This window comes from Bufo gargarizans, chromosome 7 (genome assembly GCF_014858855.1).
Source record: "Bufo gargarizans isolate SCDJY-AF-19 chromosome 7, ASM1485885v1, whole genome shotgun sequence".
In the NCBI taxonomy this organism is placed as follows: Eukaryota; Metazoa; Chordata; class Amphibia; order Anura; family Bufonidae; genus Bufo; species Bufo gargarizans.
The window spans coordinates 116,585,042-116,603,612 of NC_058086.1; the positions used below are offsets into that span (position 1 = coordinate 116,585,042).

The 18,571-nt window shown below is 42.3% G+C and overlaps 1 protein-coding gene across 1 annotated transcript in view; it reads right to left on the minus strand.

Annotated features, from left to right (window-relative positions):
- Nucleotides 1–1,260: 1,260 nt before the first annotated feature.
- The window catches only part of LOC122943696, a 48,775-nt gene continuing 31,464 nt past the window's right edge, over nt 1,261–18,571 (minus strand). Inside the window, exon 2 of the mRNA XM_044301639.1 lies at nt 1,261–4,802. Within this exon, the coding sequence (XP_044157574.1) occupies nt 3,893–4,801 (909 nt within the window). The 5' untranslated portion in view covers nt 4,802 and the 3' untranslated portion in view covers nt 1,261–3,892. The remainder of the gene's footprint in view (nt 4,803–18,571) is intronic.

Here is an 18,571-nt window from a genome sequence, read left to right on the forward strand (position 1 = left end):
GAATAAAAGTTATTTTTCAGGACATTCACTGATCACCCAAATGACATACAGGTATGTTGAGAACACTTATACCATGCACTGATGGCCATTGCTGGTACTTTTATTAGTGAAAAGTCAGACTCCCTCTAAGAAAAGCTGAAAGTATTGGTCATTTGGAAGAAGGATAGCAGTAACAAACCTTAGCGCCCCCAGTGGTGGTTCACTGTAAGAGCATATGGATACGGTGTGGATTTTTGTCTGGGAAAGCTGCAACCTAAGGGTGCTGGCACACAGTGCAGTTCTGACATGCATTCAGGATGCAGTTTTCTATTTAACCAGGTAAGCAGCCTCGTTAAACCCTGGTGTTCTGCATAGTGAGAATGATTTAATTAATTTCAGCTAGCTACTGTATAATAAAAAACTGCATGTGCCAGCACCCAGCAGCTAAGCAGACAAGATTTTCAAAATCCCAACTACCAGGATATTGTCATGCATTAAACGAGGCATGGACTTGCGGGGCAGGGATGTAATATTACCACTTTACAAAGTGTTGGTGCGGCCTCATCTGGAATATGCAGTAAAGCTTTGGGCACCAGTCCTTAGAAAGGACGCTTTGCAGCTGGAAAAAGTCCAAAGGAGAGCGACTAAACTGATAATAGGAATGGAGGGTCTTCGTTATGAAGAAAGATTAAAAGAATTGAATTAATTTAGTCTTAAGAAAAGACATCTAAGGGGGACATGATCCACCTATACAAATATATAAATGGTCTGTACAAAAAATACGGTGAAAAACTGTTCCATGTAAAATACCCTCAAAAGACAAGGGGGCATTGCCTCCGACTGGAGAAGAAAAAGTTCAGTCTCCAGAAGCGTCAAAGTTTCTTTACTGTAAGGACTGTGAATCTGTGGAATAGACTTCCTCAGGACGTGGTCACAGCAGGAACAGTGGACAGTTTTGAAAAGGGGTTTAGATGAATTCTTAAATGTAAACAAGATTAATGCTTGTGAAAACGTATAGAAATCTGAGTCTCACTTCCCCACCTATCCCTTGGTTGAACTTGATGGACTTACTGTATGTCTTTTTTCAACCGTATCAACTATGTAACTATGTAACTCCCAGCATGTCCAGACAGCCTACAGTTATCAGCCTACAGCAGGGCATGGTGGGAGTTGTAGTTTTACAACAGCTGGGGGGCCGCAGGTTAAGCATCCCTGGCATAAACCATAATTATATAAATAATAGCACTGACTAAAATGATTTTAGTTATGAGACACTGAAAATTTATTTACTTAACTTGAGCAACTATAAAGAAAAAAATACTTTGCCAACAAAAATAACATTTGCATTGTCCGTTTCTTTACAGTACAACAGTTTTTCACATTTTGCAGCCAATCTTTCCAAAACTTTTGATGGAATAGGTGTTCTAGCAATATGTAATAAATATCTAACTGAAGTATGTCACTGGACATCAGTTTGGTGCCCCAATTAAAATGGTGCGGTAAGTACTACCTACCCTCTGAACAGTTCACCAGACTCCAATTGAGATAAACTTTCAACAGTCTGTGTTGTATTCTAAGCAGTAACTGTCTCTCAGCTGACTCCAGGGACTACGTGGCTTTTATTCTGGCGGATATACATAAATAGCATCAGACTATTAGCTGCATGACCCTCTCAGCCAATTGGCCACATTACCGTGCATCTATCCACAGGTTCCCATCAGGATCTAACTGACTGCATCTGCACCCAAAGCAGAGCTTTATTTAGCCATATAATAGATGTCCACACTTAAAGAGGTTAGCCCATCTCACACATCGCTAGGATATGCTACCAGTGTCAGATAGGTGCGGATCTCAGAGGTGAGACTTGCACATAGCTCTATAATGGTGCCCCTATAGTGAAGGAGTGTGCACCATGTAAATGCTGTGTCTTTATTCACTGCTATGGGAGTGCTGAAAAGAGCACACTCAGCTTTTTTCTGGAAATGAGTGGAGAGTGCACTGCACAACCATGGTCACCTTTGCATTCACCGCTACTGGACTTCCGTTAATAGCCACACTAGTGCTCGGCTATTTTCGGCACCCCCATAGAAGTGCAAATGAGGATGTCTAGGTCCTAGAGGTGGGACCCGCACCTATGCCACCAATGTGTGAGATACTCCTTTAAAGGGTATATGCTAATTTGTCATGTAAACTATTTTTAGATATATATTTGTGCACAAGGAGAAGTTTTTGGGCTGATTAGATGCAAATTAGATGCTCAGTGGCTGTTCCTGTGGACAAGAGTTATGGCGATTTCTGTCAAAAGCTGCAGCTCACATATCCTGCTACGACCACCGGTATATCTGCAGTGCTCATAAGGAGGGGGAGTAAAGGGTGCATTATACCTGCTGATGTTAACGTTCATAGTAACGCTCATTAGCGACCATCTGGCAGTCTAATACTGCTGCCGAATGTCCGATGAAGGTGCTCGTTCATCAGGCAATGCAAATTTTTTGACAGGTAAAAAAAAACTTGTTTGTAGGCAGATCGTGGTGTCTAATCACAATCTGCTGCCGGAAAACAATGATAGGTAAGAGTGATCGTTTATCACTGAGGAGGAGATTGCAGCATTTAATAGCAGCGGTCTCCGCTAGCGAGTAGGCGATTCCCGGGAAGGAACGTTTTCTTCCCGTCAATCGTCTGTTAAATCAGGCTGTCTAATACACCCTTTAGGGGCCCATTTATACTGCCAGCTTTTCTTATATTTTTTTATAGCAAGTCGATGAAAACTCATTTAGCTCCATTTACATTGAACAGTTATCATCACTGTATATTACCAAGTTATTTGTTAATGTGAGCTTTCCTTCCCATACAATTTTATTACTGGCAGCACATCCCCATTTACACAGGACAATGTGCTGCCAGGAGACAATAACTTTGATGTCCACCTAAAAGGTGATCAGCTGACCAACAAGCTTCATTTTTCTTATTTCCCATCTTATGAAGTGATGGAATCTCTTTTGGACATGCCATCCCTTTATGATTGTCACAAGAATGAAGGGGTCACAGCACTGGTTTAGCTCTGTGTCCTCTACACTTAGAAGGATACACACTGCTAGATATCACCTTCATTCTCAGGATCGTGAGGATTCCAAAGGTTGGGCCTCCACCAATCATAAAATGGTGGTACATGCTAGCAATATACCATCATTTTATCATATGGAAAAACTCTTTAAGATGCATTTCATTAAAGAAAACATGGTTGAAATAGTGAACATGTCCATACCCTACAGAAAAGTCCTGTATGTTGAAAGAATAGCATAATGTCAAACACAACAAACCTTGGCCCTAAATATTTTCTAATATCCCATAAATGCCATCCTTCTATTGAATTATTTTGATAATCCTGGAGACACTGATGTAAAATTGGTTACTTTAAGTATACATTGTGTTGGCATGTCCTGGAAATATGGAGTTGAGTCATGTGATTAGACTCTTGCTAAAATGGGCTTATTAGAAATCTTTCCTTAGTCACGGGTCAATATTTTGCACCATAGTAAACCCACAAAGAAAGTAATAAGCAAAACACAAATAACACTTTCCAACGTGTTCATGAAAAGGAAGGACCACAATGAATAAAAAAGATGATGCAAATGTGAGCTAGTGTGCATTCAAGTTACATTGGTCAAATCCTGGACTACAACAATCAACACACGTACCAATACTATGCTAGGGAGGAGGTCTACATAACAAGTGTGACTCTTTTCAGCTCATGCTTTTTATCTAGCTTATAAACTGAACTTCTCTGACATTTGCTATAGTCCTCCATGGTTAGCCTGTGGCCATCTGCATGAAAATCTTGACAGATGGCTTCTAATACAGGCTGAAAATAGTGGTCCTCAAATGGTTCACTTTGACATTAAGAAAACAGCGTCTATATCATATAAAATATAGGATGTTGTCTTTCCAACTGCCTGCAAATAACTCTCCTGGATTTTGAAGGTATGGGTGCAATCCATACCTGTGGGTTTTTTGATGAATTAACATTTGGGGACTCTTGGTTACGGTTGCTTTCAGAGGTTCTACTGCTTATGAGTGTGCCACGTATTGCTTCTTCTAACACATGACATTGAATGCCAAGCGATTTAGTCGACTTGGAAATATTGGCCATTACTTTCTTGTTTTTTGTGCCAAAAACTGGATCAGTTTGTGTGGACTTATGAACTTGGCCTGGGAAATAATCTGTCATAGTACCAATGGATCGTGTATGACTTGTGCGGACGGTACCTTTTCTTATAAATCCTCTGCTACGATGTTCTCTAGAAGACTGATGTATTGGTAATTCTATAACCGTCACTGCAGTTTCTTCTGGTAAGCTTTGTTCAGAATCAACATCTATCACATCAGAAGGAGAAGCAATGGACACCGATATTGTACTAGAACATAAAAGAGTCGGTGATCGAGCATATAAATGATCAAAATTATCAATGCCTGCAAAGCTGCACATTGGCCTCTCATCTTTTTTGACACTTTTAGATTTCAAAGTTTTATTGATGCACAATTCGGATGGAAATATAGTAGGTATTGCATTTTTCTTTAAACATCGGGTTGTTCCTCTGACTTCGTAGCACTCAAAACTGAAGTGTTTTGAGCAGATACGAAAGGCTCCTTTTGCACTAAGGAAAATCTTTTGAGACAAGGCATCTATGTCTTCAAACTCCTGCGGTGTCTCTAACAGCCATCTTTTAATTATATCTATATCCCTTGGAAAAGAATGTAGAACTAAGTCAGGATCTTTGATCTTCCAGGAGCTGTTACATCCATTTACGATACAGGACGGCATGCTGTAAATAAAGAAAATAACAGTTTTATTACTCTGATTCACACTGTACTTAAAATGCGAACAACAATACAGACTTTGCTAAAAAGTCATATGGTCCAAAGTCTTTAAAGGCAATCTAAAATGCAACAAAGGCAGCTCTAAGGCACTCTGCAACGCCTTGCTTCTGCTAGCCACTCCCTCTCTTTCTTGATGGCACAGTCATCTCACCTAGCCCTGTCAATCAAGAAGAAACCAGGAACTTATGAATAACCAAGTCTCATCTCAGGCAGCCATGACTCTATTCCAAGCTTGGGATGCGATGATTATACTGCAGGTTCTTGGGAAAGTTAACCCTTAGGATACCAGAGTTTTTTTCGTTTTCATTTTTCTTCCCTACCTCCTTGAGCCATAACTACATAAATAACAAAAAAAAACAACAACATAGGCATCACTGAGACCAAAAACGCCCGTACTATTAAAATATAAAAATATTTTTTCAATACAGCGAATGGCGTAACGGAAAAAAGGGTCAAAATGGCCAAATTGCCCCTTTTTCATCACTTCTCTTACCCCCCAAAATGTAATAAAATGTGATAAAAAAAAGTCACACACACTCCAAAATGGTATCTATAAACTTACAGATTGTCCCACTAAATATAACTATAAAAAAAGTTACGGGGTCAGAATATGGTGATGTAAAAAAAAAAATGTACATATATTATTTTACTTTTACACTATTTAGACATAAAAAAACTATACATATGTAGTATCGCCGTGGAAACGAAACCCGTAAAACTGAGGAATTGCTTTTTTTTCAATTCCACCCCATTTCCCGCTACCCTCTACATTGTATGCCATATTAAATGGTGATATTAGAAAGTACAACTAGTCCTGCAAAAAATAAGCCCTCAGCCTGCTATGTGAACTGAAAAATAAAATAAAAAAGTTATGGCTCAAGGAAGATAGGAAAAATGAAAATTCAAAATCACCAAAACCTCCCGTATCCTAACGGTTAAACTCACTTTTAGATGATTGAAAAATTGTCTTGTAGGCCAACGTAAGGTTTATCTATGACTGCCAAATAAACCTCACCTAGCCACATTTGTTTGTTTAGAGGTTTACAAAAAGCTATTGTCTCTTTGCAGTAAACTGTTGTTATTCCTCTGAATCTGTAGAAAACAAAAACAAGCAGCAGCGCTTGCCGACAGGTTAGCCTGCCTGGAGGGACCATTGATTTTCCTAAAATAAAGTAGAAAAATTATCACCCTTCCGTTCCCACAACAAAGCAGAAGATATAAACTGGACTTCTAGGCACCTGATCCACTGGTGACTTTGTGGTAAATCTGAACCAATAATTTTGAGGAATGAGAAGCTGTTACTCCACAGGTATTATACCAAAGGCTGCAGCTCTTTAGATCAGCGCTCCTGACTGTATTTGTAGTATATCAGTTTGCCACTAAGGGCACATTTTATTTGTCCTGATGTGGACCAGGGTAGAAGTGCCAAGTAAGGCTACTTTCACACTAGCGTTCGATCGGATCCGTTCTGAACGGATCCGATCATAATAATGCAGACGGAGGCTCCGTTCAGAACGGATCCGTCTGCATTATATTAGCAAAAAAAAGCTAAGTGTGAAATTAGCCTGAGCGGATCCGTCCAGACTTTTACATTGAAAGTCAATGGGGGACGGATCCGCTTGAAGATTGAGCCATATTGTGGCATCTTCAAACGGATCCGTCCCCATTGACTTACATTGTAAGTCTGGACGGATCCGCACGCCTCCGCACGGCCAGGCGGACACCCGAACGCTGCAAGCAGCGTTCAGGTGTCCGCCTGCTGAGCGGAGCGGAGGCTGAACGCCGCCAGACTGATGTAGTCTGAGCGGATCCGCATCCATTCAGGCTGCATCAGGGCTGGACGGAAGCGTTCGGGTCCGCTCGTGAGCCCCTTCAAACGGAGCTCACGAGCGGACAGCCGAACGCTAGTGTGAAAGTAGCCTTAGAATAAAACAAGTTATTTCCTACAAATGATTCACCCCAATACACTCTACATTACTGTATGTTGGCAGCACGTCCCCCGTCTACACAGGAAGATGAGCCGCCAATCAGTGCACATTCTTTGATGCTCACATAGGAGATCAATCAGCTGACAAACAAGCAAACAGCGGGGTAATTAGATGGGCTGACAATAGGTCCACAAATGTTCATTTTTTAAAAGGGTTTTCAGGTACTTTTATATTGATGGCATATGTTCAGGATAGGCCACAAATTTCTGATTGGAGAGGGTCCAAGACCCCCCGCACACCCCATAAAAGCTGTTCGGCAGTATCCACACCGCTCCCTCCATTGTTTAGTGGATAGAATGAGCTGGTCACTGCAGTGCTGCACTTATTGAAATGCGTGGGGGCAGCACTGCAGTAATGTTCACTACACAATGGACGGTACCGACGCTACTTCAGAGCAGCTGATCAGCGGGGGTGCAGGGTGTCGGATCCCCACCAATTAGATATTGATGGCCTATCCTATGGTATAGTATAAAACATGCATTGAAAATCCAGGACACTTTAAGTGGAAGTAGAAACACACAGGCAGGTGAAGTATTTTCTTCCCCTTTTCCCTCTAGCATACTGATAATACTAATATGTTGGACATCACAATTCCATGCAGTCCTCCTAATGAACTGTGGCTCTGAAGCCTCCCCTACAGCTATATTAGTTAGGGTCCAGTCACACGTCCGCATCCGTTCTGCAATTTGGATGCAGACAGCACACCGTGTGCTGTCCACATCCGCACTTACGTTCCGCGGCCCTGCAAAAAAATAGAGCATGTCCTATTCTTGACGCATGTCTAGTTAGCGTCTCCCATCTCCATTGCAACATAAGGACGACCCACTCACCCCATTTAGCTACTGTGTGTGTGCAGGGAAGGTTTGTCCGTGACAGGGATGATGTGGAGTCACCTGACTGACACACCAGCAGGGACTGGTACAGGAGTGGGTGGGACCACGTTTATACTGTATGTATCCAGGGGGCGCTATGGTGTGTTACTATCCACAAATGTAACATCCAAACTAACATCCGACAGAGGATCAGGCACTAAAGAAACTGCTGCAGCCCCGACAGCCCCCACTGATCCGGCCTGTTTCTGGCATTAGTGCCAAGATTTGGCCAGATAAATCCTGCTGCAAGCAACAACTGTGTGTGGCAGAATCCCAGCACTAATGCCGAAAACAGACCAGATCCCCCCAGGGCCCATTCCAGTCAATGGGCTCCGAAAGTGAAAGGTAGTATCTGGCTATGCCGGACTCAATGAACTGTTTAGCGCTAGTGTGAAACTAGCCTTATTTGCATGCTACAGCAAATTGGCCTTAGCTTATTACCTCTAAATATATATGTCCTCTTGAGTTAGTATATACCCGATATCCTTACTAATATTGTGGTACAGGAAAACATGGCCTGACTACTTCTGCTGTGATTAGGCAGCCTATCTGCATCTCTCCAGGACCCATGGTCCCCGATTTCGGTGAAAACCATGGCTATCACGTCATGGTTTCCTTAGTAATCAAAAAGAGACACCCCCTTTTGAGCACTACCGTTCACACTGACTGGTGTTTTCTCACTGAAAAAATGAAGACCAAAGATTCTACCAGTCTCTAAAAGAAAACTATCTATAAAATCAATTCAAGTATAGTACATTGCACACCTATCTTTAGATTAATCAGATTTTATTAAAGGTTTCATCAGATTAAATTTTACAAGATAACAAAGGAACGCCCATGTAGGAGTTCCGTAGCAAATTATGACAATACTGATACGAGATATCATGACCTATCTAAAGGAGATTAGAAACAGAAAAGAATGTCAAACAGGAAAGAAAAAAGAAAAGAGAAGGAAAGAAGAGGGTAGAAGGAGAGAAGGGGGCAAGGAAGGGGAAGGGAACGTATCCCCATCACAAGGGGAGATACATAGTATGAGGCTTTCAGCACCACCGCAAACCAAGGTCATTCAATCTCACAATGCTAGAAGAGACAGAAAGTCTGGGGATTCTATTGCAATGGCCCATCCAGCCCAAATCTTGCTGTATTTAGCCGACAAATTGGACGCCTCAGCCGAAATCTCCTCCATTCTAGCTATTTGTTGCATTTCTTGAAACTATTCCCTCATCGTGGGAACCTGTGTTGAGCGCCAGTATCTAGGGATCACTGTTCTAGCAGCTGTGATAAAAAATCTTAGTAAGGACCCCTTTTGAGATGAAATAGAGCCGGAAGGATGGAGAGGAGCGCCACCTGAGGAGAATTATTAACTGGTTTTGGTGAAATTTTATTAAAGGCTTGGAATACTAAGTCCCAAAAGGGTTTAATCAAGTCACAACCCCACCACACATGAAGCATTGTACCCCTTTCTTTGCAGCATCTCCAGCATAGCTCTGATACTGAAGGGAAAATTCGATGAAGTCTGACTGGGTACCTGTACCAACGGGATAATATTTTCTAGTTCTTCTCTTGAGCGGCACATGCCATAGAAAGCTTATGAGAGTACAGGAAAGCTTTTTGACAATCAGCTTCTGCTATGGTAATACCTAAATATGATTCCCTGCCACTTATAAAATTAGGGCGATCTTTATGTGAGTCCGTTAGAAGAATCTGATACAGGTGGGAAACGAGTCGCCGGAGAAGATAATATGAACAGTTTTTCAAACTCTGTGAGTGTGGCCCAGAAAGAACACTTTGCCCCCCTGGACAAGACAAAGGATTTAATTTGCTCATATTCCAACCAAGATATCCTCGTGTCTGGAAATTTAGTGGATATAGATGATAGAGAAGGGAATGTACTTCCTTGCATCAAGTGATGAAAGCGAGGGTCATCTGAGATCCTAAAACCCAAGAATGAATCCCTACCCATTCCAGCGGGGAATGCTGGATTGTGAAAAATAGGAGTGATCGGGCTAAGTCCTCTGATACCCATCCCCTTAAGGGTTAATCAGTCCCAAAGTTTGATGGTATGTTGCAATAAGGAGGGGTGATTAGAAGACCGTGGACGGTCCCCAGGTGACAGCCAAGCAATATATTTTTGAGGGAGGGAGCATAAAGTTTGTTCTAAACCAACCCATTGTTTCGTGACTGCGTTGTGATGCCAGTCTAATACTCTAATGAGTACTGCAGCTGAATGGTACAACTTAAGGTCCGTTAAACCTACGCCCCCTTGAGATTTGGATCTGACCAAGGTGGAATGACCTATCCGCGGACTACCCTGTCCCCATATGAAACGAGAAAATGCCGTTTTGACTTTCCGGAAAAAGGAGGATGGCGGAGAGAGAGGGATTGCCTGAAATACATATAGAAATTTGGGTAAGATGTCCATTTTTAAAGCATTAATCCGTCCAAACCACAATAGCTCCTTTTTGTTGAAAGTCTCAAGATCTTTCAATATCCTATCCAGCAAGGGGAAATAGTTTAGTTTTAATAGGTGTTTGCTATCAGCTGGTATGTATACACCCAAATATTTAATGGCAGAAGGTTGATGTTTGAATCTAAAGGATGACAGAAGACTCGCAAAATCACCATGCGGAACAGTTACGTTGAGGATTTCGTGTAGTTGACCTTAAAGTTACTTAAGTGGCCGAACTGCTCGAATTCTTTTAGGATCGAAGGGATAGAAATACGCGACTGAGTGATATATAGTAAAAGATCATCAGCATATAATTCCGTCTTATATTGCCTGCTCTCGACTGTAAGACCATGGATGGATGGGTTCTTACGAAGGGCCGTGGCCAAGTGTTCCATCACTAATACATATAAAAGTAGATAAAGAGAGCAGCCCTGCCTAGTCCCATTCCGGATCGGTATGGGTGAGGTGCACACCTATCTTTAGCAGGAAAATCTCTTAACAGTTTGGGACTTTTTTTTTCTTTCTAGGTTCTGTACGACATTGAAAACAAATTCTAATATATCCTCTCCAGAACACTAAATGGGTTGTTTAGCCTCGCCGCAAATTTAATCTGTGCCCAAAAGTTGTGCCCCAAGAACAAAAAGTAAAAAAAAAAAAATGACAAACACACCTACCTTTTCACAGTCAATCCATTCCAGAGTCACGTCTCCTGTCCTAATGCAATTGATAACCTGTTGAACGGTGTTTTTATCAGGATAGATCTGATTGGTGGGAGTGTAACACCGTGGACCCCCCGCTAATCAGCTGTCTAAGGCAAACTTTTTTGTTTGCTCTGGTGGCAAAAAGATCGATGGAAGGTAGTCCCGACATCTTGGTTATCTCTGAAAAGACTATCGGATTTAGAGACCATTTCCCCTGTCTTAACTGATGTCGACTCAGGAAATCCGCCTGGAAGTACTCCTTGCTTCTTATATGGACAGCAGAAATGTGACTGACCTTCTCTTCCAGGCTTTCAAACAAAAGAGTTGCTTCTTTCATGAGGGAAATTGACCTTCTTCCCCCACTGATGATTTATGTAAGCAACTGCTGACTGATTGGCTGACATTATCATTACGTGTTTTGAACGAATAAAAGGCATTGCAGTCTCCAAAGCTAGTCTTACAGCTAGCAACTCCTTTCTGTTTGAGGAAAACGTTCTCTGCACTGGAGACCACCTCCCCTGAATGACTCGGTCAAGAAAATGTGCCCCCCCCCCCCACCCAAAAGGGGCTGGCATCCGTTGTTAACACTACTGGATTGGCATGATTTCAAGGAACTAACTCCCTGATTCAGATTCGACTCTTCGTCCCACCAGGTCAGATCTTTTAGAGTCCTTTTGAAGATCACTATCCTTGACTCCAATGAGTTTCCACTCTTTTTTAGTATAAAAAGGATCTCTGTCTGTAGACCCTGAGCATGGAACGGAGCCAATGCGACCGCAGGAATACAGGAGGTTAGCCTCCCCAATACTGACATTGCTGTCCGAATAGATAGATTCTGTGAGGATCTTAGCATATTTATTTTTGTTTGTACACGAGAAATATTTTCCTCTGTCAGGAAAACTTTCTGGGCCACCAGGAGCAGACCCAAGAACAAGTCTTCGCTATAACTCAGGATTTCTTTAAATTTATCAGCCAACCTAATTCTTTTAAAATGCCTGTCACCTTCTGCACTGCCGCCACACAGTCCTGATGAGAGCTTGCTATAATCTGAAAATTGTCTAGATAAGGTAGGAATAGAATATTGACCTTTCTTATGAATGAGGCTACTTCTGCAATCACCTTTGTGAAAATTCTGGGAGCCATAGAAAGGCCAAACGGAAGAGCCTGAAACTGAAGGTGACGAATTTACTCCCTGATGACTATTGCAACCCTGAGGAACTGTTGATGCAAGGGGTGTATGGGGATGTGATAATACACATTCTTCAGGTCTAGGACTGCCATGAAACAATTTGGACCATTTTGAACTTTCTCAGATGAAGGTGTCTGTTTAACTGCTTTAAGTTTACAATAGCACAAAGCGAGTTGTCCGGATTTTGTACTAGAAAAAGAGGAGAGTAGTATCCCTTTCCGCGTTCTTCCACTGGAACTGGGGTTAGCACCTGTTTTTCTAATAAATCTAAAACCTATTGCCGACAAACCTGAAGATGATGCCTGAGCTTTTGTGACTATAAATCTTTGAGGGGGTTTTGTATGAAAATCGAGATATAAGCCTTTTCCTATGAGCCTTTGGACCAATCCCCCGGCTATCTTTTCCCATATGGAAAGGAAGAGCTTTAAGCTTCCTCCCACCGCACTTCTGTCGTCACTGCTGGGACTTTTTTTAGGCTGAGAGTAAGAATTTCCAAACAAGAATCCTGTCCTCCCAAAACCTCTGGACCTAGAATTCTGTTTTTTGTCGCTAACTCGACCTCTTCCTCGAAATCCAGCTGAGGAACGAAATTGGAATCTGTATCTGAAAAAGGAGGTGGAGGAAAACCCTGTTGCCAGACTGGGAAATTTCCTTTTTCTATCTGCGTCTTTTTCCAAACTCGCCCTGACACGGTATACTACATTATCTTTGTTTTTAAGACAAGTCCCCACCCTTCCAATTCTTTAACCAGAGAGCTCTCCAAGCCGAATTGGAAAGGGAGGAAGCCTGTACTAACAGTTTTACTGAGTCTACTGAAGCGGCAGCCATAAAATCTGCCACTTTTTGCAAGGTCGGGATAGAGGCTAAAATCTGTTCTCAAGGGCATCTATCCCTAATTTGGCATTCCAATAGTTCTAACCAAATAATCATTGACCTGGCCTAACAGTTGTAGTAATGCTAGGTCAAAATGCGGAAGCAGACACTTCCCATGTACTCTTAAGACAGGAATCCATTTTCTTATCTAATGGGTCTTTTAGAAACCCCATATCTTCGAAAGAAAGGGAAGAATTCCTTGATATTTTGGAGATGGCTACGTCAATCTTGGGAGCTTTATCCGATGAAGAATAAGGTTCTTCATGAAAGGGGTACTTCCTTTTGAAACTTCTAGGAGTAAAAGCTTTCCTATCTGGTTTCTCCCATTATTTATTAATGAGGGCCATAACACTCCTATGTAAGGGGAAGCATCTATGCCTTTTTTCTTGAAGCCCTTCAAATACGGAATCGACGTCTTCTAATTCTAGTGTAGGCTTAAGAGTAGACTTTAATAATTTATCTGTGTCTTCAACAGGAAATAAACTATTTTCCCTCCATATCCTCTCCAGAGGATGAAGAATACGGAGAAACGCCTGTCTCTTGCTCTTGTTCACTATCGGCTGCAGACTCTACTTCTGATGACCAGCCTTCTGTATATTTTTTTGACCTCAGATCAGATGAGTGACTTAATATTTTTCAAAAAGCTAGGAGATTCCTCCATCACAGTTTTGTCAATACTTTGTTGGCAAAGCTTCTTAGTATAAGAGGAGGATAAGGGACAGCTACATAAAGCACATTCTTTATTCTTTCTTTTTGCCAAAACTTTTTTAAGCCTTGTCTAAAAAGAAAAGAAATAATCACAATATCAACTCGGTATCAAGTTTGGGCACTTACCCCTCTTATTTCAGATTTTAAAAGTTACCGGCGCAGGGATCTCTCCTTCTGCCGGGTCGGGTCTCTTTTCTACTTCCATGGTATCCCACTAGATTAATCTTTCTATGTAAGAAAAGTAACCATCATACTTCTTATAATCATGGAGGAGACAGGATCTAAACACTGTCTCTGAGGACCCAGGAATACCGAGAAACATACAATTTTGTGTGATCCAGAGGGAAGGCAGGAACCAGTCAATCACCAGGGAATTTTTTCAGTCCAGGACCACGCCGGCCACTGCCGGTATTGGCTCCTTATCACTGCCCTTTCCCCCAGAAGCTATGCGCAATTAAACGCGAATTCCGGCTAAACCAGAAGTACGTCACGTGGAACGCACGTCTTACCGGAAGTGGCTTCCACCTTTGTTTGCGCCGACTCCACGTTTGAACCGCATTTTGGGAAGGCACCAGAAATCCTTAATGGTATCTGGCCCCATGCGGTGTAAAGCATCACCCCCTCTGGGGCTGCTTCCTTACTTCTCCTGACGTTGCATGGCCTTACTCCCCTGGAGGGGCACACACCCCTACTGCAAGAACCTGACCAAGGCCCTGGACCCACGCTGGCTCCTAGGGTCCTGCCAGCCCAACATATGGGCGATAGACCCCAGCAGGTATTTACCAACTAGCCCTTCAGAATATCTCTCCAGACCAGTGGTACCTGAAAGAAAACTGCAGGTCTCCTGCTCCAGGGACAGGAAACCACTGAGGTGGGAGAGAGGCTCCACCTTTTTATTCCTCAGGTTTCCTGTCCCTGGGGGCAGATCCTCTTTCTGTGGTGCTGTTGTGGGGGAAGGGAAAAATGCCCATACTATAAAAATATAAAAATATTTTCTCCATTTGTCAAACAGCGAAACGGAAAAAAGTCAAAATGGCCGATTCACCATTTTTGGTTGCTTGATTTCCCACAAAAAAAATAAGTAAAAAGTGATTAAAAAGTAGTACAATAATATGTAGTGGATGGCACTCCTCATGTAGTTTTCTGTGCTCAGTGGTAATGATCAATATAGATATAGGTAAAGACCGCGGCACTCGTATTTAAAGTAGTCAGAAATAGTTCATTTATTGTCCATCCCAAAATTGAATGTTATAACACTGGCCAACGTTTCTGTCCACCGGGACCTTGTTCACGGCCTATAGTACAAATAGATACATAAGCTTTTGGTATAGACAGAACTCATAGGGCAGACAATAAGTATGCAATATAACAGAGTATCGGTGATGAACTGATGCAGAGATATCTATAGTATAGTGCGATTACATATAACAATGCAGGGCAGAGGAGATCTGACAGACAGACATATATACATATATGTAAATTGGTTCCAAGGTGGGGACAAGCTCATCTTGATCCAGGTATACTAGGTGCAAGCCCTTTATAGGGGAGCAGTAGTTAGGATATATCAATAATCATATGGAAGCTGAGAATTATGCAACTTTCTGCATTATATCAAAGACAAAACATTTAATGCAGTACACGTTGCTGACTAAATTAAAGGCGTATCAGGTGTACAAGCTGTAGTGTAATCTTCATCAAGAACATCAGCATGAGGATATATACTAAGGAGCAAGACAAGGACTGCAGCAGAATGCACAATAATGGTGGCAACATGCGCTGCAATAGTTGCAATATAATCCTCATTAAAGGCATCGGCATGAGGGTACATAATAAAGGACAGAGCAGGGGCTGCAGAAAAGAGCACAGCGATAATGGCGACCTATAGCAAGACACACAGACAGACAAACCTTAGTAATGAGGGTCTGGAGACATCGGGTGGACTTGTGTGTCAAGCGGGAGATCGGGGTATTTAAACAGAGGTAGAGGGGAGCATTGCGCATTCTATACGCCGGTGCCGAGATATCGCGAGAATGATTACATCACTCGCGCATGCGCAGGATCACCCGGCTCCGGACTGAGAGTGTCCAGAGATCGGGGCCTAATGTGCAGGCGTTGGAGGCAGATGGAATACACAGCTGCAAAGTCGCTGTGTAACAAAGGGCTTGTTGTTAATATGTGCATCAGTTATAGATAGACAATATTAGATTATATTAGATTGCAGACAAAAAAGGGACATAGAGGCCAATGCTACTATAGCTCTAAACTATGTGAGAATATATACTACCTGTGATAATGAAGCTATGGGGGTCATTTTCTCTGTGAAAAGTAAGGAGAAGAGAATTAATGAATATGTTCAAGACTACAGTCGTGGCTAAAAGTTTTGAGACTGACACAAATATTAGTTTTCACAAAGTTTGCTGCTAAACTGCTTTTAGATCTTTGTTTCAGTTGTTTCTGTGATGTAGTGAAATATAATTACACACACTTCATACGTTTCAAAGGCTTTTATCGACAATTACATGACATTTATGCAATGAGTCAGTATTTGCAGTGTTGGCCCTTCTTTTTCAGGACCTCTGCAATTCGACTGGGCATGCTCTCAATCAACTTCTGGGCCAATTCCTGACTGATAGCAACCCATTCTTTCATAATCACTTCTTGGAGTTTGTCAGAATTAGTGGGTTTTTGTTTGTCCTCCTGCCTCTTGAGGATTGACCACAAGTTCTCAATGGGATTAAGATCTGGGTAGTTTCCAGGCCATGAACCCAAAATGACAACGTTTTGGTCCCCGAGCCACTTAGTTATCACTTTTGCCTTATGGCACGGTGCTCCATCGTGCTGGAAAATGCATTGTTCTTCACCAAACTGTTGTTGGATTGTTGGAAGAAGTTGCTGTTGGAGGGTGCTTTGGTACCATTCTTTATTCATGGCTGTGTTTTTGGGCAAAATTGTGAGTGAGCCCACTCCCTTGGATGAGAGCAACCCCACACATGAATGGTCTCAAGATGCTTTACTGTTGGCATGACACAGGACTGATGGTAGCGCTCACCTTTTCTTTTCCGGACAAGCCTTTTTCCTGATGCCCCAAACAATCGGAAAGAGGCTTCATCAGAGAATATGATTTTGCCCCAGTCCTCAGCAGTCCATTCACCATATTTTCTGCAAAAGATCAATCTGTCCCTGATGTTTTTTTGGGAAGAGAAGTGGCTTCTTTGCTGCCCTTCTTGACACCAGGCCATCTTCCAAAAGTCTTCGCCTCACTGTGCGTGCAGATGCGCTCATACCTGCCTGCTGCCATTCCTGAGCAAGCTCTGCACTGGTGGCACTCCGATCCCGCAGCTAAATCCTCTTTAGGAGACGATCCTGGCACTTGCTGGACTTTCTTGGACGCCCTGAAGCCTTCTTAACAAGAATTGAACCTCTTTCCTTGAAGTTCTTGATGATCCTATAAATTGTTGATTGAGGTGCAATCTTAGTAGCCACAATATCCTTGCCTGTGAAGCCATTTTTATGCAACGCAATGATGGCTGCACGCGTTTCTTTGCAGGTCACCATAGTTAACAATGGAAGAATAATGATTTCAAGCATCACCCTCATTTTGATAGGTCAAGTCTGCCATTTTAACCCAATCAGCCTGACATAATGATCTCCAGCCTTGTGCTCATCAACATTCTCACCTGAGTTAACAAGACGATTACTGAAATGATCTCAGCAGGTCCTTTAATGACAGCAATGAAATGCAGTGGAAAGGTTTTTTTGGGATTAAGTTAATTTTCATGGCAAAGAAGGACTATGCAATTCATCTGATCACTCTTCATAACATTCTGGAGTATATGCAAATTGCTATTATAAAAACTTAAAGGGAACCTGTCACCGGGATTTTGGGTATAGAGCTGAGAACATGGGTTACTAGATGGCCACTAGCACATCCGCAATATCCAGTCCCCATAGCGCTGTGTGCTTTTATTGAGGAAAAAAAAATGATTTTCACAGAGAAAATGACCCCCATAGCCTCATCATCACAGGTAGTATATATTCTCACATAGTTTAGAGCTATAGTAGCATTAGCCTCTATGTCCCTTTGTTGTCTGTAATCTAATATGATCTAATATTGTCTATCTATAACCGATGCACATATTAACAACCAGCCCTTTGTTATACAGCGACTTTGCGCCTGCGTATTCCGTCTGCCTCCAGTGCCTGCGCATTAGGCCCCGATCTCCGGACACTCTCAGTCTGGAGCCAGGTGATCCTGCGCATGTGCGAGTGATGTAATCACTCTCGCGATATCTCGGCACCGGCGTATGGACGCCGGCGCCTGCGCAATGCTATCCTCTACCTCCGTTTAAATACCCCAATCTCCCGCTTGACACACAAGTCCACCCGATGCCTCCAGACCCTCATTACTAAGGTTTGTCTGTCCGTGTGTCTTGCTATAGGTCGCCATTATCGATGTGCTCTTTTCTGCAGCCCCTGCTCTGCCCTTTATTATGTACCCTCATGCCGATGCCTTTTAATGAGGATTATATTGCAACTATTGCAGCGCATGTTGCCACCATTATTGTGCATTCTGCTGCAGTCCTTGTCTTGCTCTTTAGTATATATCCTCATGCTGATGCTCTTGATGAAGATTACACTACAGCTTGTACACCTGATACGCCTTTAATTAAGTCAGCAACGGGTACAGCATTAAATGTTTTGTCTTTAATATAATGCAGAAAGTTGCATAATTCTCTGTGCTATTCTTTTCAAATTTAATTCCTGCACCGTATTATTATATCTCCTTTTACTATGTTGTTTCTATGTATTGTTTCTCTGCTGCCATCTGCTGGCCGGAATTCGTATGCTGCACGCCTTGTTCCTTATCTATAAAGTTTTTCTCTCTGGGCGTGGTTTTAGCAGCCTTGGTCCTCGTCACTTCCTGTAGCCATTTT